This window comes from Nestor notabilis, unplaced genomic scaffold, assembly GCF_000696875.1.
Source record: "Nestor notabilis isolate BGI_N333 unplaced genomic scaffold, ASM69687v1 scaffold15106, whole genome shotgun sequence".
Classification (NCBI taxonomy): Eukaryota; Metazoa; Chordata; class Aves; order Psittaciformes; family Psittacidae; genus Nestor; species Nestor notabilis.
The window spans coordinates 95,019-116,334 of NW_009931649.1; the positions used below are offsets into that span (position 1 = coordinate 95,019).

A 21,316-nucleotide genomic window follows, 5' to 3' on the forward strand; every position below is an offset into this window, starting at 1 on the left:
TGGCAAATGGCCAAGCATTTGGGAAGTTTAAGAAAAAAGAACTGGATAAAAGCTAGGAAAATTAATGCAGCGATTCTGTACTGAAAAGGAGAGAAACTTGAATGATCAAATAATTTTATTCACTCTCTCATGTCTACGATTACTGAAATAAAAACCAGAAAAGCCCTGAGCATTATCAGTATCATTTAACTTATTTCTATGGAACATATGGAACAGACTCGTGCCATTCTCAAACATCCTCCCTTCAAATTATGGATAATCACCTTCCTGAATCCCATTTTTCCCCAGTACTCTCTAAATACACCAATGCATTTTGCATAACTGTCTCTAGAACTGAATTTAAACTTAAAGATCAAGCAAATAGGTATGCATAACACACTGAACATTAACATTCTTACATACATGATTTACACTTCTATTTTTATGTAAAAACACATACTTTTCTTTCACTGAGCTTTGTTTGTACTGATTCCCATTTTTCTTTTAAGTTATTTATGTCCTGCTCAACGTTTGTTTCAGCAGACTCTGGGCATCTTGCGAGCATCTGCTGGCCTTTCTGCATTAGACATTTATATGTCTCTTCTTTGGCTTCAAAGGCAGCACAAAGTTCCTAAATAAAGCAAGCACCAAAAAATAAGTCAGGTAGAAATTCAATACTTTTTACAAATGCTAGGATAACATTTATTCCTCCCTCAACATTTAGGGCATATGATTAAGGCTAATAAAGGAAACATGTAAATCATAAAAAGCCAAATGAGCAAAGAAAGGGCCTGATTCTTCAGGAAATGAGAACTTGTATTGTTTGTCAGACATTTTCTCTAAGATCCAAAGCTTGGCAAAGAAAGTTCTATGTGTCTATTGCACAAGATTTGCATTGGTTTAAAGTCCATCTGAAACACAGAAAGTGTCTGCATAATATAGTGTGCTGAAAGCCCAGACACCAATCCAATACACCTTCAAAAGTGGGTGGGACAACTTGGGAGGGCTGCTTTATTGTACATTGTCTCTTTTGTTTTCTATCTTCCTTCCTTCACCACAGAAGAGCACTGAAGAGATTTTACACATACAAAGGAAGCTGGTAGAATAATGGTAACAACTGTTTTACTTGCTAACTATTCTACTAACTATTCTTTTTTAACCATGTTAAAAATGAGGTGTATTGCATTCCTATGATTCAGAAGGCCATGTTCAATATTTGGAACAGACCATACAAAACGTACTAATGAAGCTGCTGCTGACTGCAAAATGAGGAACATCTTCCAGGAGATGAGCAGTAAGCAGCTTACAAATAGGAGGAAAAAACTTTTTCCTCTGATTCCCAGGACAAGAGCCCAAACCCAACATTTTCTTTATGTTAAGACAGAACTGTGCACAGGGTTGTACCTAATCACAGAGGAGGGCAAAGCAATGCAGGAAGCAGGTTCAACTATGAGCTAAGATTTTAACAAGACAGAAAGCTTCTTGCTTTCTGAGGACTATGAACAGTGGTGTCATCTAGCCTGCTTCCTCCCAATCTCCCTACAGTATTTCTGGTTTCCGTAACTCCCCAGAGCATCTTATTTTACTGCAGCACAAGAACCCTTCAAAAGTAAACATAAGGAGCACAGGTCAGGTCACACACAGCAAGGAGTGTGTGGCAGGAGTGGCCCCAAACACTGTGGCTGGGCTCAGCCTAAGGCAGGGGCTCATCACAGTGATTGTATCTGCAGTGCAGTCACACTGTTACCAGAAGTGTGACTTCTGCCTTTCTTAAGAGGGCAGAAACAAAGTTCTTCTTAAAGTAAGAACTAAAAAAAATTATTGTAAGAGAAAAGAGAGAGATGTTCTAAGCAGCACCGGGAGAGCCAAACAACTCTCTTTCTTAAGACCCTTCCCTGCTGGTGTCCTGTAATGTCTCTTCATATCTTTTGTTTTCCTGCAGTTGCCTTAGCTAGAAATGTTGCCCAATCCCAACTCCATCTGCGAACTGATTATGGTTGTGTGCTCTTTTATTCTCATCTGTAGAAACAGACCTTATAACTCAAGAAGATAGTTCATAACATTATTTCCAATGAGAATCAGATTAAAATATAGTGCAAAACTTTCTTCAGCTTCATGTCACAAATTAACATGGTTTATATCACTTAGAAGCAAGTCTGAATGTGGAACTTATGGTAACTAGTACTCAATATGACAAGTGGCCTCAACATTTCAGCTGCCACAAAACAAAAACAGAGAGGGAAAAGGAGAGGGGGAGAGAGAATTTACACAGATGCACTGGGCTTTAACTAAACTGAAATACTGAAATCAAGCCCTCTATTTTAAGGTTTATATACATTAAAGGATGACAATTCAATGCCTACAGTTATATGCTAGTAATAATCTTTGAAATGTACATGTACATTTAGGAAATGATTGTACATAGAGTACATGTTACTGGAACACATTCATATTTGTTCCAACTGTAATACTACATTCAGTTTAAAGCTTCCTTAACTAATCTATCTGTAAGTGTAAGTATAGAAAATCTGTATATTAGAAGAATGTACCAAAGAAAACCCTGAAATTTTCTAGGCAATTTTTTTGATCTTGATCTGACTAAGTCCAGGATGAAAAAAAAAATGGGAAGAGCTCCACTGGCTCTCACAGAATCCTGATTATGGCCAAACCCCACAGAAAAAGAAAGAAAGAAAAAAAGGGTTGGGGTTTGCTTTTTTTTTTTTCTCCCTTTAAGACAAAAACAGAAGGATTGGAGGGGTTCAAAAATGCAAGATTATTTCTGTGTTGTCATAATTTCCTATCATAACTGATTTTAAAACTTTACATTATTTTGCTTCTCAAAAATAGTTATTGGTAAATTTTGGAGTAAAAAAAAAACGTAAGAGAAAAAGAGTGCCCCACATTGGTGGGCAAGGATCTTCAGCATCATTCCAAAATAAATCTGATTTTTAAAGCTATGACAAATAGTCACAGGCTTATTTGAGTTCAAGGACAGTTCAGTAGATATCACTGTTACATCTGAGCCAGGAGGTCAGGAGTTTAGATCACTTGGTTTGAGTTTATATCCTGGCCTAACAGCACAGCATGATTTTACATGAATGGAGCACTATGAACCACCTTCCTCTGAGGTAAGACATCAATTTAAGTGTCTTTTTTTACGCCCTGTGGTTCTACAGGGCAGAGAACTCCACAGAACGTTTCTTAAAGAGAAAGGAAGGGCAGGAAGGGAATAACTCGGGCATCCTGATCAGCTTGACATTTCTAAAGCAGAGTCTTTATATGAGCCTGTAGTCATTACATTTTGATAATGATGACTTTAATGTCAGCTTTGGTTAGATACAGAATAAAGGATTGAGTCTTTTAATGCAAAGCCCAATGAATGTGAACCACTTTTAGATTCATCTTCATGCCTCAGGAAAGTATAAATGAGGACAGAAGGAAAAGAAGAATAAGAATCACTGAAAAATCTATAACCACTTTCTACTTTTCTTTCTAAGAATAAAGACGGAAAAATTCTTTTATTTCTGTCTCAACACTATTAATGGGTCAGCTTTGGGCATCTCCCAAGCAGCTACTTTTCTGACACTGAAAATAACAGCATTGTTTTGAAGGCTATTAAAATTTTTTAAGATACTGTACACACACTGTGATATATAGAACATGCTCTGTATTTACCATAAACACTCTCGAAAGATAGTTAGTCATGAAATGCAATTTGCAAAACATTCTAATACTGATACTTACCATATGGGCATTAAGCTGCTCTCTTGCTGTTTCTGGTAAGCCTCCAACAGGTTTTGATGCCAACAGCTGACGTTCTGTGTCTGTCAGCCATTGCTGCATATCTTCAACTTCACCATGGAAACCTTGGGCCTAAATTACACCACATCATTTTAGACCTTACTTAAAAGTTCTCCATTCTAATACCAGCTCAGATGAAGAAGTATACTGGCAACAGATTTAATCAGGTATTTGCAGTAATCAAAGGAAATTAAACAAAACAAAACCAAAAAACCCCCCACCAAACAAAAAGAAACAAAAAAACCCCCCGAAAACCCAAAGGAAAAAACAACCCAAAATTTAAACCAGCTCAATCCAATCTAAATGATAAAAAAAAAACCAAACCCCATGGAAATCTTGAAAGCAGGCTAAATTAGCAACTCTGAGATCATTCTTTTCCCTGAATAATGTATCTATATAAGAATTTCACCCTTCATCAGCAATAGAAAAGTGATCAGCTGTGGAAGATACAGCTGCATTGAAACTCTCCAAATTCAGGAGTGTCTGCATCATGGTTTTGATTTAGGCCTTCTTCTTATACGTTTATCTATGTATATCATGTAAAAAGACACTTTTCCTGAGTTATCTCTTTATCTGATCACTTCCTTTTCACCTGGATCAAGGCACTGTCCAGCTGCTGTTTCCTTTGTTCTGTTTTTTCCAACAAGTTTTGCCAGCGCTGATTCAGAAGTTCCAGCTTGCTCCGTAAATTACTTGCTTCTTCAACAGCACTCGATTCAATCAGGTCATTTCCTGCTTTCTTAACTGCTTCCACCGTAGACTGATGAGCTAAAACATCATTTTGTAGTACCTACAATTGTAACACATCATGTAAGACTGGCCATGTTGATAAGTTACTGAGTGACAGCATTCACAGTCACTGAGCTAGTCCTAATCCAGTGGCAAGACAACAGTTAACATCAGCACAGGTATTAGCAAATAAAGCTAATAACTAAGGTCTCTTCAATCAAAAGCTATAACATACCTTTCTGCAAAAGTGATATGTTTTACTTTTAGATCTTGGAAAAAACAATATATATTACAGAATAATATATTCTAATAATCCATATTTCTGAAATAATGAAAATTTTCTAGTACTGCTAGTGAAGAATTATTTCTTCACTTTCCTTAATTTACTACATACTTTTCTTTAATAGGATTTTTCTTTGGTTTTGAGGGTAAGGTGTAAAAACTTTGTTACATATAGTAGTGCCAACTGCTTGTTTGAAAAGAGAAGAGAAAGAGGAACAAGAATACTGCTATACTGTGCCAAAAAAAAGAGAGAATATGCAAAATGGGTGGGAAGGGAATGGTAAACTCCATCTAAGAAACTCAAGTTTATGACTGCTGTATTCCAGGGGACAGGTTCAAATTCACCTCCCACAAAATGCTGGCATAGAGAAAAAAATATAAAGCTAAATACAAAGGAACTTTAGAATAAACTATACAGAGAACTTGATGAAACATGAAGTCACAAGCAGCCCTTGTATACAAAACACACACCACACTTGCTTTAACTCTTCTAAGTAAAGCACTGGAAGATACTTCTTATTTTAGTTTCTGAATGGGGAAGAAAAAGGTGATACTCAGAGAAACAGATTCATCTTATCCTTTCCTTCCTGCTGAGGCTCACTAAGAACAAGGTCTATTCTTTCCCAAGTTATTAAAGATATGGATGTTTTTACAGGCTACCACAGCCGGATGCACTTCTGTGTGAACTTTCTAACCTGTAAACTCTGTTTTATGAAAAGGAAGTAGATTAGTTCACGTGTTTGCAAACTCCTTCAGCACAGACATAAACGATGCCTGGATGCTTCTTCACTAGTAAAACACTTCCATTCAATAAGAATATAAAAGGTTCATGGAGCAGAATCTGGGTTTGTAACTTCTTTTTTTTTTTAAAGAGTCCGTTTATAACATTAGTCATATAGGGAATGTAGATACTGTACTGGGCTCAAATTCCAACTGATGACGTAAAAGGCTTCAGAAGCAGCATAGCTGCATTGAAATACACAATGCAAATACCTTAATTATCTGTGTATTATCAATTCTCTCTAAATCCAAAATGGACTCCGAATACTTTTCACATCATATACAGGCCAAATACCACATGGCAGATTTAAAAGAGAGGATTAATGAGACTACATTGGAATCTTCAGTCCTAGAAGAAATACATTGTCACAAACAGCACAGAGTCACGCAGAGGCAGTGATGTTCTCTTGCTCTTGGGAGATAATCTTCAAAATAAAGGCACAATGGAAGCATTCTTTCGTGGGCTCCTAAGTCACAATAAAGTTTGTCAGGACTTTGAGAGTACTGTTCTCCATGTTAAGTTGGATCCAACTGAGATACAACTTTGCAAAATTCAGAACAATAAATCACTATTTTCTGAGAAAGAAAAAGAATAAAGGATGTGCAACAGTCGTGCATTTTGTGAGACCTGGCTTAAACAGAACCAATCAAGGAGTTTATTGCTTCAGGGAGAGTAGTAGCTTCAATAACTTTTGAGTTCTCTGGGTCAGATGAAGATGAATAAATGCGGAGACCAGGGTGAGCTGCTCTTTTTTTGGCTAAAACCTATGCCACTTTCATGGCATATACAAGGAACGAAAGAATATGGAGGAGTAAGAGGAAAGATCTTAAGTTATTCCAAGCCTGCATTTCAGCCATAACCTGCATCTTGAAAATCTCTATAGAGAATTATTTACCAAGTGCTAAATTTTACTAGAAGACTCACCACTAAGATAAACATCAAAACAACATTTCAGTTAATATTCATTATAATTACATACATGATGTTTGGCAAGTTCAATTTCAATAGCCTTGGGGTCTCCACCCACAGGTTTCTGTTCATTCAGCAAGTCTTCTGTATGTGTCAGCCATGTCAGTAACTCATCCAGGGCATGCTGGAACTGCCCCAAGGCTAACAAGGCACCTTCCAGCTTGTGCTATAGTAAAAATAAAATTAACAATAAAATGTTTTCACAATGCTATTGAATTGGCTTATATTACCATTAGTCACCGTAATCCAGAGCAGAGTACATGCATATGATAGCATAAAACCCAGGGAGAAGCAGTTATCCAAAACAAGCAACTGCTTTACAGTTAGAGCTGAGTTAGCAATTCCCCCGTAAAGCCTTACATTCCAAGCTTAAATTCCTGACCTTCATAGAAGCCATGTAACCTGAGTAGAGTTAAGTTTGAAGGTTCTCTCGTCAGAGATATGACAGTAGTTTTTCATCACTTAAAACGTAATTCCAATATAAATGCAATTTGGTGCATAATCTTTTAAAAATCTTTTCTTTGTTGTGAAATGACACGGTTTAGAAAAAAAAAAATACACTTCAAAGCATTGCATCTTTAAGTGTCTCTTCCACTGCTATATTTAAGGAAAGAGCACTGAAACAGTTTAGTAGTAAGTTGTTGGTTTGTTATTTTTTCCCCCAAGTGCTCAGTTCAGCAGCTGATATTACTTCTACACATATAAACATGTTTTCAACTGCTACTTAAGATGTCATCAAATAACCAAAATAGAATAATAATGATTTGACACGGCGCTGCCAACAGAGGAAGTGACAAAATTACTGCTAAGGGTTTAAAAACCACAAAACCAACTCAATACATTGTAAAATTCAAATTCCATTATATATAGTTCTGTAATTTCCAAACGAAAAGGAATAAATGTGTATATTGATAAAAACATCATATATAATAAAAAGCTTTTCTCAAAAATCTAAGTCATGAATAAAGCTCCCATGTTCAAGTTTATTTACCTGTCTGCTTATAATTTTTTCTTCTAGGCTGTCCCACATTAGTTTGAGCTCTGAGAGAGGGTCTTGAACAGTGTGCTTGTCACTCTCTTCTGTTACCTTCTTCAGCAATAGTTCTGCCTGATGGTTCAGCCTTTCCATTTCAATCTGCTGCTGATAAGCTTCTGTCTTAAATTGCTATGATAATAGAAAAAGAATACAAATAAATATATAACAAGTAATGATCTTGTTGAATATAGCATAGTACAGCAATATTTGCACTACCAATGCATCACTGTCAACTTTCATAAATTTGGGGGTTTGTTTTCCAGGGTCAAAATGTTTCTAAGACACTGATAATCCAGACAGTCCCAGCTAACTGAAAATATGCAACAGTGTCTTACTATTCTAGCACATCCTGCTGACTAAGACCTGAGGATGATAAAGATGCCCAACAGGAAAGTATTCTCTAGTGATCTCTCTGGTCTTTAAAAAGTGGCAGAACATACATATCTTCAGTAAGTTCTAGCTCTTGTGCTTGTGATAATATAATACTTTAAACTTCAAATAGAATATTCTTCAAAAGAGCTGAAAGCAATTTTTCATCAGTAGGACACCCTCTTGTATGTGCAATTTGGGAAGCAGTCTGAATACAACTCACGTATGTGTGTTCTTCTGAATTACGTAAGATTGTGGGTCATTCGAAGTTACACCATAATATAGATAGATTAAAAAACCTGTCCACAGCCAAAAGAAAAAAAAAAGTACAAGGGAGCAACAAAACTGAGGACATTCCGGATCATTATATATCCTTTTTTTACATATACAGCATAATAGCCTACCAGCATCAGGAGCACATAGTTATAGATCCATACAGACAGGTTGCTAAGTTAGACTGAAATTCTGATTTTCACCTTACTCATGTATTGGGAATGTCATGATCTGTGTAAGCATTTAGACACAAGCCTACAATGGCAGAAATGAAGCTTTGGAGATGTTCTCTCAGAGCCTCAAGGAAGCTGTTCATGGCAGAAACCAGAAAACATAAAGGTCATAGCAAAAGAACCCTGCACATAATAACCTTAGAGCCTTTGAAAGAGAATGAATGCTGTTACTAGTATTTGTGGGCTATCAGAACATATTCACAAAGTAAAATGTGGTCTCACCAAAATTTGGAAGAGATTTTTAAAGGAAACATTTGTAAAGGAATAGTTTGCAGTTATATGTTATTTGCAATTTTCATACAGATTCTTTTTACTAGACATTGAAAATTACTTCGGACTCTTGAAAAATACAGAAGAATACTGAATAACACATTAAAATGCAGACAGATGAAAATACACATGAAACAAATTACTAGTTCATACCTTAAGTTCCTCAGTTTGCTGCTTCACTGTCTCCAGATCTGTTCCAACTGGGGACATAGATGCTAACTTGCTGCCAGCAATGTCTACCCAGTCAAATATTGCCTGAAAATCACAGTATGAAATTCAAGTGTGAGCAGAGAAATAGTCATGTTTGAAAGTTTTATTAAGTAAAATACATGGGGTTTTTTACTCCAGAGAAAAATACTGCTGTGGTCTTTGAAAGGAAACAGCTCTCTTCAGCAAAACCTAGGTTTCTTCACGATACAAGGGATCAAATATTAACAAAAGTATTTCATGTAATGGTTACGAGAATGTACATGCTGCAAGACTGAGCTTCTATTAGCAGAAATATTCTGCCAGGACTATTCATGCTGAGTGGCAGTCTACTTCTTGAGTAAAATCAGCAATTTTTATGATACCTTGAAAGGTAAATACAAGACAAACTCTGTTGTGCATTCCTCTGGAGTGAAAATGGAAGACAGTAGCTGAGTGGTAACGCACTTTAAATTACGATTACAGACTTCTTTTGAAGGACAGGGCTTAGAGCAACCTGATCTAGCGGAAGGTGTCCCTGCCCATGGCAGAGATGTTGCAACTGTATAATCATTAAGGTCCCTTCCAACCCAAACCATTCTGTGATAATGTTATCTGTGCAAGCAACAAGGAACACAACCCCCATTCAGTACGTATTATATAGTAAAGAGCCGTGAGCAAATCTCCGTAAGATAAAAGGGCTTGACTGAATTTCCATAGAATAATGCAGTTATAACTTCAAAAACCAGATGAAGCCTCCTCAGTTCTGAGGCTTTGTGGATACTTCTTTTGCTCCTGATATAATGCAGAACCACCTCAAGAATACTTTACTTACATATTAAGAACAGCTGTATCAATCTGGGTAATTGCATAAGTGAAGAAACACCTCTGCTAGGCCCTTTTCCTCCTGACTGTTATCTGTGATTCATTACGGAGAAAAGCTTAGGACAACTTGTCAGAGCTGCCTACTGCTTCACATCTCCCCAAGCAAAGGAGAACTACCCCCAACATGCTCAACAGGACAAGGCAGCTGCAGCTAACAATCTGCCCATGATACTCCTCACGTCTACTGAAATAAACCTAAGAAGGCACTCAAATACAGTTCTTTCACAAAGTACGAAGTTTGGAGTATGTACAATGTACAGCCACAGGAACTACAAAGCACTTAAACTAATGGCAGTGTTCCTAATGTAACCCTGCAAGCCAACCTCTGTGCAGTCTGAACATAGAAGAACTTGGAGAAAATTACATAGTGAGGGTGCACTGGAAAATAGGCATGTTGTGTTACTATTAAGGAGTATTCTGCTACTTGATCTGCACTGCACAGACAAGCAACTGCCCTCAGTGTCATGTGAAACTAATTTTGAAGATTTAATGAGCCAAGAAAGCCAATCATTCCACTGAGCAAAAAACAGGTTTTGCAAAATCTGACCATGTTTGGAATCTTTTCAAATGTTTCGATCTTCCAGCCACTCAGTGACAAAAGGTAAGAGGCTTGCCACTCAGCCAGAATGTACAAAGAACATGCAAAAAACCCCCACTCAGAACAGAGAAAAGATCATACAATTTTAGAATAGTTTGGGTTGGAGGAGACCTTTGAAGGTCATCTAGTCCAACCCCTTGTTTTGGTTTGTTTTGGTAGTGGCAGTTTTTGTTTGGGTTTTTTTTTTTTGAAACTTTGTCTGTTGTAAGATGTACAATGTACAAGGTATCTTAAAAAAATGCTGGAACGTTTACCTACAGATTTAAAAAGCAAATAATCTTCTAAGGTATCGTGACAGGATAAAATATACTAAGAACTGGTATAATGGAAGAATTAGTATAATGATCCAGCAACATTATGTTAATATTTTTTGCTTAAAATACTAAAACTTAAATGTTTGACTTATTTAAAAGGTGGAATAAAACTGAAGTTCTTTGACTGTCCTCCACAGAAATAAAATAGAAGCAAGTGAGTATATGGACCCATTCTATTTCTTTCAGCTCATGTAAATATGTCACAACTTCAACTCGCCTATCATATGAAGTACCATCACAAGAAAACATGAGCAGGATTACCATGAATGTGTAGTATCAAAAAACCTCTGCTCTTATCAATAAACAAGGGGACATTAACCTTGAATCTCAACACAGCGCAATGTATGAACTACATGAAGAAAACAATGTAATGGATTTATTCTTTAATGCAAAAAAAACCCAACCCAAAACTAAAAAAACCCCACCAACCCTGAGAAAAATCTGTCTATGAAGAAAACAGTCACTATAATAACAATGATACATCACTTGTCACCTACCAAATCACATGGCACTTTTTACTACAACCACATTAAATCCTATTGACTCAGGAATGGGCTAGGTGTATAAGACCATCTTACCTGCAGTCCATCTTGGTATTGAACAGCTGCCTGCATAGCTTCAGCAAGCTTATCCACCCTTTCTTTCCATGTTTTGTTTAAGGCATCCCAAGCAGAATTCAGCTGCAAGTAAGCACAATTTACTCCAATACACAAAAGAATTTGACTGCTGTATAATGTGCATTCACTAATTATTCACTGGTCAGTAACATAAATAAACTAAGCACAAATAGTCCATATTCATTCCCTATTAACACACTTCTCCCAATCACTGCATAGCTTCCCTCAGAATATACTAGATGTTCTAGATTAACTTCAATAACTTCTGTAAACTTCCAATACTGCTTACTGAGTATTTTTATAAATATAGGGATTATAGTTAATATGGGAAATACAATTATTAAATCATTTGGAGTTACACTGTTATAATAAAGGTAGCTTCAAAGAAATGTGCATAGCTGAGTATTAGAGAAATTACAAGTACTTTGTAATCATCCAAACAGGATTGTCTCAGTAAAGATGTCTCGCTTGGCATAAACCAGATACAGCTGAAATTTATTCTAGCATTACTTATGCAAAAAATAGCCATCTACTTTTAGTCAGACTTAAAAAAATGAATAAATAAAAAACCCCTTTCTTTTATAAAAATTTTAACCCATAAATCAATAAAACTGTCTGTACATTCTAATCTGAGTTAAGACTCATGTACCTGAAAGGCAAATCTTATTTGCCACAAAGGCTTCAGGGGTGTCACACTTTTGCCACAAAATTTTTATTTTCAGACTTTGTTGGGGGCAGGTGGGATATACCTATTTCAGATGAACAAGCACCTAACATAACAAATTTAAGCACCTGTATTTCCCATACCTCATCTATACTTTTGTTGACAATGGGTTTGTCAGGCTCTCCACAAGCAGCTCTAAGTTCAGAGCCAAGGCTCACAACTGTTTCTAGTTCTTCCTGCAGTCCATCGATTTCTTCTTTAACAGCCTACAAAGAGAAAAACATACAACGCTAAATGTAATATCTATGTACAGTTTGCTTTCAAGATAGAACACAGCAGGATTCCCCCTCTGTTTTCTTTAAGGTCACTTGGACTTACAATTGGATGCTGAAAATACATGCATCCCTTTGCAGTGTGGGAGAGAAATCAACTGACATCAGTCTAAATTACAACATGAGATGGAAAAAATAAACGAGAAGTTTAATCACAGTGTTTTCTTTTCCAGAGGTTATCATTTAACTTTCAAATCTTTAACTAGAAATAATTAGGGTCTTAGAGCATAATACATCTGCACACCTTTCATTTAGATGTTACGTTTTACTCAGGGAATCTAAAGCATGTGCAACTTTCCAAAGTCTTGGTGACATGCTTGTTATACACATGTTTATAAACAGGTATGTAAATATAATGACAGGCACATGTTGCATGCTCATTGCAATTAAGCATTGATACATGTTATTTACCATAGACTCTTCAGATATCATTACAGTAAATTTCTATACAATTATCCCTCTTGGTCCTTAACAAAAAAATTAAATCTCTCCTGTGGTATTCCATAGTAATTCTGTCTTTTCTCTGCATACTGCAAATAAAATACTTCAAGTCAACAAAATACTTTCTACTGACCTCAGCAGCTTCTTGCTGTTGCTTGACTACAGATGGGTCAACTCCAGGTCCCTCCAGTTCTCGAATAAAGTCCTGAGTATCTTTAATAGTAGCTACAACAGCCATATGATCACACCAAAACTTTTCAGCTAGTTCCATTACATCCAACAATTTGGCCTCCCTTTCCTCAGTCAAGGTCTGGATGTCTTCCCAAATGAGGACCATTTGGTCTAGTTTATCTTGAACAGCTAAACAACAAAGGAACTAGATTACTACCTTGGCAAACAATTCTTGGCCATAAATCTCTCTACAGTTCTACAGCAGAAACATATGTGTACATTTTAAAACTTAGACTCTAAAATTGTTTCTTTACGGGGCTCCTTATAACGTTAAGTGGAAACAACCAAAATGGCCTTTAAAAATAAAACAAAGGTCAAATCCATGATGAATTATTTTAAACGAATGCTTTGCTTTTATAAATCTTTGGCAGCTTCTCCAGCAGAACACAATCCACAGATTAGTGGCCATCAGAAATCAAGATTTTTATATACTGCAGCTTGCTGCATTTCCAATACATGAAACTTTCCTCAGTCTACTACCTTTAGCAGATATATCCTTATCAGCTCCTTCTGAGCGAGCAATCATTTCCTCCCCTCTCTGTTTAAGCGTCTCATACACTGGCTGAAGTTTTTCCAGATCCACAGACACATTCTTATTTTCACTGATTTGCTCTTTAATCTTCTCAACTTCTGCTGAGATCGAAGGTGGCTGCCTCAGGCGTTCAACTATGCGCTTCAGACTCTCAAGAGTTGGATCTATCTTGTCATGAAACTGGGAGGACAGTAAAGGACAGAAAGAAGTGGCAGACAAATTAGAAAGAAAAAACCCAACAACTGAAAAATGACATCTGAAATTTTCCTGGAAAAAGGTACATTAAAATTAACATATTTAACATCTCTATCCAACATACATATGTGCAACTTGCAATACCCTCCTCATGGTTCTTCCCCTCTTTTAATATCTAACTTACAAAAATGACCTTGCAAATGGTACTTCCTCTCCAATTTAAGAATTTCACTATGAAGTCCTGAGACGCTCCATCTGAAGGTACTATAAATACGTCAGAATCCACTTGGATTTAGTCCTGCGTAATTCATACAGTAGTTTGTATCTTATTTTTAAGAGCCGTGGCTTTCTGATTTCATTCTTTTAGAAAGATATTTACCTTAATGTCAAATACATACATTTTCATATCAGGACCAACATACTGGCATACAACCACGATTAAGATTTGATATGTAAGGTCATTTAAAAAGACGTTTGTTACTGTCCAGGTGGTGCTTGTTAGTGCAGTAAAGGTACATTATTTCTGCACCTAAAAGCGCACAACAGTGTGTATTTTATGTTCACCTATGTTTGACTGAGCCCAGAAGCTCAATGACAGCTATGTTAACATGGTACATGGCCTTTGATACAGGTCCAGCATTAGTCTTTACAATATGGTTTTGGATCCAGCGAGACTCCTAAAAATATCTCACCACCATGCCCCTTTCAAATTAAAGAGATTAATAAACTGTAGGTGCATCTGATGATCCCCCAGGATCTACAAAAACCACTCCTGGCTGCGCTTGGGAAAGGTGCTAGAAAGAACACAAGATTACCTTATGTGAACAAATAGCTACATCCTTTCTATTCAAAGGAATATAGGCAATACAAGTGTAATTACTTTTTCCCACCATACAACCCACTTCAATCAGACTCTGTGACTAATGTTATGGACCCAGTGTTTTTGTTAGAAGTGTGAATATCATACAAGCCAGCAAAATGTGTTATGAAAGATAAGTAGACTTCCCACATTCAAGACTTCTGAAAACCTCATTGTGGCAACAAAACCTTACATAAGTGATAACAACTGACATATAAATTACGTTTTTAAGTTGTCAGTACACTCAGTAGGCCTCCTTGTACTCGCACTTCAATGAATGAGACAAGGCGTTCGAGAACTTAAAAGGAAGAAACGCAAGTTGTTACAACCTCTCATTCTATCTCCATATGTTATGTCCTGCCTTTGATATATAATGCAATTTAGTATAATTTAAAACCTGAAGAGTTAAATAATTATTCTTCCAGGACTGTCTAGACAAACACTGACATAGTCATCACAGTACAGAGCTCTGATAATATATATTTACGTATCTTAATAAAAAAAGATGATATAAAATTACATTCTGGGCACTACAATGCTCTGCTTTGGCATGTGCATATACATTTAGGTACATAAAAGTAACCTTAAAGTATTGCATAAACCATTAAGTATTTTCTCAACATCTGATTATACTCTAGCTGTTACCAAAGAATGCATTTTTATTCTTGCTTGCTGTACTTAGCCAGTATAACATGTTAATGTCTATCACATACAAAGCAGGGACTTGAATACTAAGTAAATACCTTCAAGTTTATTATGTGCAGCTGCAAATAGGGAGAGGCCTGAGCATTTATGACAACACTGAATCTAAATAATCAGGCATCTTTCAGAGGTGTGAATTAGGAAGGTATTATATAATGTCTGTAACCAGTTCAAAAGCAGGATGATATCTGATGTCACTTTTTTGCCTCAGGTTCTTAAACTCAGTCTGCAGGGGCTAGAAATATGACATCAAGTACAACGACCTATGAGACTTGATGAGAACTTTAAGGTATATTTCTTTATTATTTTAGATCTAAGCAGAATATAGCACTTAATCACCAGTGAACAGAGAAAAATGGGAATTTCCTATAAAAAACAGCAGTATAGAACGAACTATTTTCATTCAGCTTTTTGGATGGGTTTGTGTACACAGTTATACTGAGTTCTTTTCTGAATTTGGGGTTGAGTAAAAGAATTTCAGTTTCGGTTTCATGACAATTAACCTAATATTGAAAGTCTTCAGAATGTGACAATATGCTATCAAGGTTCATTGCACAGGATGATGAACCTAAGATACGCCGCTTTTGTGGACTTGATCTGAGTTTTATGCTTATGATGACATTTTGGAGGTCTAACTTCACTCACAATACTTTTACATAACAGTTCATGCATGTGTTACGTGAAGTTCTTGTGGGTGTGCAAAGAAGAAAAATTGCTGTTACCACTGCTAAACTACCCTCTAGTTCCACTGGTAACAGACTGAAAATAAAGCTGCCAAGTTCCAGATAGAACCATACCCAAGTTAACTCATCAACAGTAACATCCATACGTAAACAAAGCGTCAGCTAGCAACAGACCAGCAAGAGAAAATGGAAGTAAAGATAAGATCCCACATTTCCAGACCAAATGTGGTTGGGTTTTTTTGCTTCAAAATTTAAGAAGCAATCACATTTTTCAGCTGCAGCAGAGTTGTAATACTGACCCATATATAACATTATAAGCCCTTAAGAAATAGAAAAATCAATGCCATAGGCAGTGATATGAACAGTCACAAGCCATTAAGCTGAAAAATCCACATAAAATGATGGTTTAGTCTTGGTATATACATGCAGGATGACAACGTCCGTGTATTTTTCCATTTGAATGAATCCAATTATACTTTAAACTTAAATTGATACCTGGGTACACTGAGAGATGGCTTCATCCAGTGCCAGTGCTCGCTTTTTGACATCTTCCTTAATTTTACTGTAAAGGGTGTCAGCTGCCACATATTTCTCTTGGATAGAAAAACCTTCTCCTGGGCTCAGCTCCAGCAACTGAGGCCCAGTTTTGTTCATCTTATCTATATGAGGCTTGTGCTCAGCGATCAGCTCACGAAGTTGCTATAACAAACGAAACAACTTATCAGTTTCTTATGTTTACACCACCACATTACAGCTGTCCACACTTCCAACACATCCAGCTGGCAAGAGATTCCAAACAAAGACCCTTCATCCTAATGTAAAGTACAAATAATATCAAATAAAGGTAATGACTGCTTTGCCAGTGATTGCTCCCATTCCAACAAAGAGCTATCCAGGCATGAAACATTACAAATACAGATGTACTAGAAAGGTCCATGCAACACTCTTGTAGGACATATGATTATAGGTAAAATATAAGATGTTAACTATGCATATGATGCTAGCAACAGGCATACCCCATCATATTTAGTACCCATAATAACAGAAATGGCAACAATATTACAGATGGGTGTAACACCACCACTTTTCATGTTGGTATCTGTCACTTGCTGCAAAGCCTTTCATTGAAGAACATCATAGGAGGCACTGGCATTGCAAGAATATTAATTCAAATTATCTTTGATTTAAAAAGAGGAAACTAGCACAAGGAAGGATGGGTCAAAGAAATCAGTGAAAATGACAAAAAGACAAGGAAGACTGATCAGTAGAGACCTCTCAACCTAGTTTAGCAGTTTCCCCTCTGGCCACAAGACCCCTCTATCTTCACAGCAGCACTATTGCTTTACCAAGTGTAACAAGTAATTAGCAGGGAAATCAAATCTCATCTCAGCTGTCTACTCCCTCTCATCATCCACCCCCAAAGTAAGTCAAAACTGTGCAGAAGACTGTGCAGAAGACTGTGCAGAAGCTTGTGGAAGTAGAAAGGTCACAAGGTGTCTTCCAACTTGCCTAAGGATTTTGCCTTTGTTTACTTGTACCCATAGATCTGACAAAGGGAAAGGGGCTTTTTTTGTAGTAGTAGCCTCATCCTTCCCTCCAGTTTTATTTATTTTTCTCTGCTCATCCCTCCCTTTCCAGAATAATCCCATCGTCTTGTGAGGTGCTGTCCTTCTTGGTGCTGTGAACCCCATGCAGCCCCTGCGCAGGAACATGAAAGGCACATGCTCTGTTCCTCCCAATTGAGAGTTTGTTTAAATTAATGAAGACTCACAAAAGGGCCTACATCAGTCTCAGTGTAAATAAATCCTCTTCTCTTCAACTAAGGTCCTTCCCTTAAAAAGAAATCCCGATACTGGCTTGCCTACTCACTCCTTCCCAGAAGAGGAGATGCTGAGAGGATTGAAATGACAGTGACCGTGACTCTCCAGAGTCCCCTGATGACAAAACAGCAATGAAAATACAACCCCCCCCGACTCTAGCTACTTACTGAGAACCTGAGTCTACCTGTATGCATCGCAACAGGAAAAATAATGTTGACTAGCAAACATGAGGAAAAGCGGAAACTAAAAGCAGGTTGAAAGCTTTTAGAAAATAATTTTGTGTGAAATACTTTTGTCCACAAATAGATTAACTTATACAAGGCCACAAGAGTGCACATTTCTGGATCCAAACCTTATGCTACACATAACCACAGCTCAGTTCAAACCAAACTGACTGCACGTTACTCTCACAGAGTCAAATCTGTGAATTCCATGACTTGGAACAAAGACAGTCATCAGTAAATAAATCAAAACAGAAATGTAAGTGAATATAAAAAACTGTTTTCAATTCACATTCAGATTTTTTTTTCCCCCTCTCATTTTTTTTTACTAGAACAATAAACGATTTGGTTTTCTCCATGATCTACTATTGGGTAAACGATTCCAGTAAACAAGTATTTCAGATCAGATTATGTGTTAAAATTGCCTGACATTAATCTTCTACTTAACAAACAAATCTCAGCTAATGGCATAGTCCAGGGAAAATGCAAAAATAGAAGCTCATCTGAAGGGCCTCTCATGCAAGCAGAATGATTAAAGTAGATGAGGAACAATCCTGTAAGTAAAGCAAGCATGATTTGGTTTACGGTGACTAATCAAGATAGTTTGTAAAGCACATGTTATATAGCTAGTCTTAATAGAACATGGTTGTTCATTCCGGACATAATAGGAAGACAAATGAGTGAACCCAGTGTTTACCAGTACATAAGAGTGGCACATCTTCATTAACTGGTCTCAGAGTAAACAAGACTTTGAAGACAGGGTTCATCCTATCTACCTTGAGTCACTTAATTGAGGCAGCTAAAACAAAAAAATCCTAGTTATTCTATGCTTAGTAGGGAGAGACAGGTATCTCCACTAGCCATATGGGCTTTGCATGTGCCGACTCATGCAGGTTTTTAACCTCAGTGGGATAGATCTGACTCCATGTGATACTAGTAGCCATAGGTGAAACATACTAATTTTTATCCCAGCTGATTATTGCTCCATGTAGGAAAGCCCATATGGTGGCCAGCCTGCAACAATGATGCCTCTGTTTTGTGATGTTATGGTAAACATTTATTTCCTTTAATTTTTACATAACATACATACTTGACATAAGAAATTACTACGGGATTGGCTGGAACCCAAGCAATCAATTCTTGGCCCTCTAATTGTCCATCTTCCTGGCTCACCTAAATTTACCTCCAATGTTACCAATAAAACAAAAGCCAATGTTTTTACATGTACACAAGATCAATATATCTGCATATTTGTATACAGAGTGTACACAAAGATAGCATTTCACTTTCAGCATGCTGACAGCAGGTACTCCATTTAGATAGTCATGTTTTACGCTCTTTTGTTTCTTGCTAAAACATCCCATATCTGTTCTTTCCATTTATGGGTCTGGAGTGTTCTAATACTGATAATAATTTGCACTTTTAAGTGCACTTAACTATTAATTTTTGTGTGCTCAGTTCTCACTTCAATGGCAATTTTTCCCCCCCTTTAGCCCTCTTTTATGCTTATACATTGTTAGCTGCCTTTCATAGAGAAGCTTGTTTGCATGCACAGTTTGGGAATGGTAGAGGCATGACTGAAAATGTATTTATTTTCTATTACTAATTTAAAGATTTATTTTTTCAACAGAGTGTCGAGGTTATAAGCATTTAGCAGAGTACTCCACAGTTCTAAGCAGAATACTACTTGGCTTGTGACCCTTTGTTTTTCAAAACTGGCAAAATGCTTACCCTATGCTCTTCTTGTTGTTGCTTTAAAGTTTCATATTCAAGGGCTGGTGCAGGAAGCTGAGAGATGATCATTTCTGTTTCAGTTAACCATGGCCAAAGCTCTTCATAAGTCTCCCAGAACTGGTTAACCAGGGACTGAGCCCGTTCCAGCTGGAGGTTTCTCTCAGAGTTCATTTGACAGACTGTATCATATTTCTGTAAGAGGCTTTGCATTTTTTTCTGTAAAATAATATTAACAAAAAATATCAATGTGTGTTTTTCCATGTCTATTACCTTCATTTCTAAACAGCCTTTGATAATTACAGAACCAAACCACAGTGAACCACATTTCAGTTTTGACAATATTTCTACTAGTATCAGTGTTTAAGGTGGACAGAATCAGTACTGTGGGCAATCAGACTTTGGCTGAGCATTTTCAAAGTAATTAGAACATATTTAGTAATATTGATATTTACAAATAACACTTTATTCATACGGCTTCCAGTCAAGCTGCCAATGATTTGACTGCAGATCTTAGCCCCACTTCCTTACTGAAGAGGCTTATCTTCAGTGACACTTGGCAGAAGCTTAGCATTTCCGAATCAAAGCATCATGAACAATACACAAAAAACCTGTTGTTTGGGTTTGTTTTGTTTTGTTTTGTTTTGTTCTTAAATCTGGCAAGAGAATAGGGTGCAATGTTGTGCTTGTAGCTTACAAACTCGCAACAGAAACCACAAAGCATTATTTTCCAGGTTAGCATACATTAAGTAATAAGGATGTGTTACCATTATTATAAGTCTACTGCATTTGGGTACACGATAATAAAATAAAGTATCAACTAGCTATACATTTTTCCTGTGGAAGACTGCCATGTTATCATTTTAATGAAATACTATACGTGACAATGCACATAAATGCTTAGCCTTGGAAAAACTAGACATACAAGCAAGCCATTGAATATGTGAAGAAATCTTTTTTTTCCAGAACAAGCTATCCTTTCATTTGTTATGTCTTGCATGTAAATTAAGTATAAAGATGTTATCCAAAGGACAAAACATAGCCTAACACATACAGTATTTTTGACAAATACAAATATTTACTAGAGCCTCACATAATACTGCTTTCTCTTATGACTACAGTTTCATAGACAGAACTTCTCATCTATTTTAAATTCACTTAAGAGTAAATCAGATTTATTCAGAGATCCTCCAGCAGAGCACAATTAGTGTTGTTGTTCAAGGAGGGCATGCATTGGAAAGACTAAATTTACACTATATATCCAGCCTCACCGTAACTTAGCAAAATAACCCACCAACCCCATAACTAACCCATTCTTAAATGCTAATGTGAAAAATCTGTCTGTATATATATGCAGCCCCAACATCGGGCTTTCTCTGTGTGTGTAATAAACAAAAGCATAAGAATGCCTTTCATGGACTGTGTTACTCAACAGTATGGAATAATCTTAGCAAGTAAAGTCAACGCTGAAATCCGTAGAAATGAAAGATTCACACTGAGGTGCATAGCCATTGAATCCAGCACAGAAATACACGCATGCAGAGCGTCACTGACCCAAGAGAACTCGGGAAGATGAATAGCCA

General features: G+C 36.8%; 1 protein-coding gene across 1 annotated transcript in view; it reads right to left on the reverse strand.

The window, feature by feature from the left end:
* The window catches only part of LOC104406895 (dystonin-like), a 69,877-nt gene that overhangs the window by 32,089 nt on the left and 16,472 nt on the right, over window positions 1-21,316 (reverse strand). Inside the window, exons 12-23 of the mRNA XM_010016011.1 lie at window positions 19,734-19,952; window positions 16,457-16,660; window positions 13,471-13,702; window positions 12,893-13,119; window positions 12,130-12,252; window positions 11,284-11,385; window positions 8,876-8,977; window positions 7,533-7,706; window positions 6,552-6,707; window positions 4,373-4,570; window positions 3,724-3,852; window positions 440-610 (exon numbers count right to left, since the gene is read on the reverse strand). Of these exons, the coding sequence (XP_010014313.1) occupies window positions 440-610; window positions 3,724-3,852; window positions 4,373-4,570; window positions 6,552-6,707; window positions 7,533-7,706; window positions 8,876-8,977; window positions 11,284-11,385; window positions 12,130-12,252; window positions 12,893-13,119; window positions 13,471-13,702; window positions 16,457-16,660; window positions 19,734-19,952 (2,037 nt within the window). The remainder of the gene's footprint in view (window positions 1-439; window positions 611-3,723; window positions 3,853-4,372; window positions 4,571-6,551; window positions 6,708-7,532; window positions 7,707-8,875; window positions 8,978-11,283; window positions 11,386-12,129; window positions 12,253-12,892; window positions 13,120-13,470; window positions 13,703-16,456; window positions 16,661-19,733; window positions 19,953-21,316) is intronic.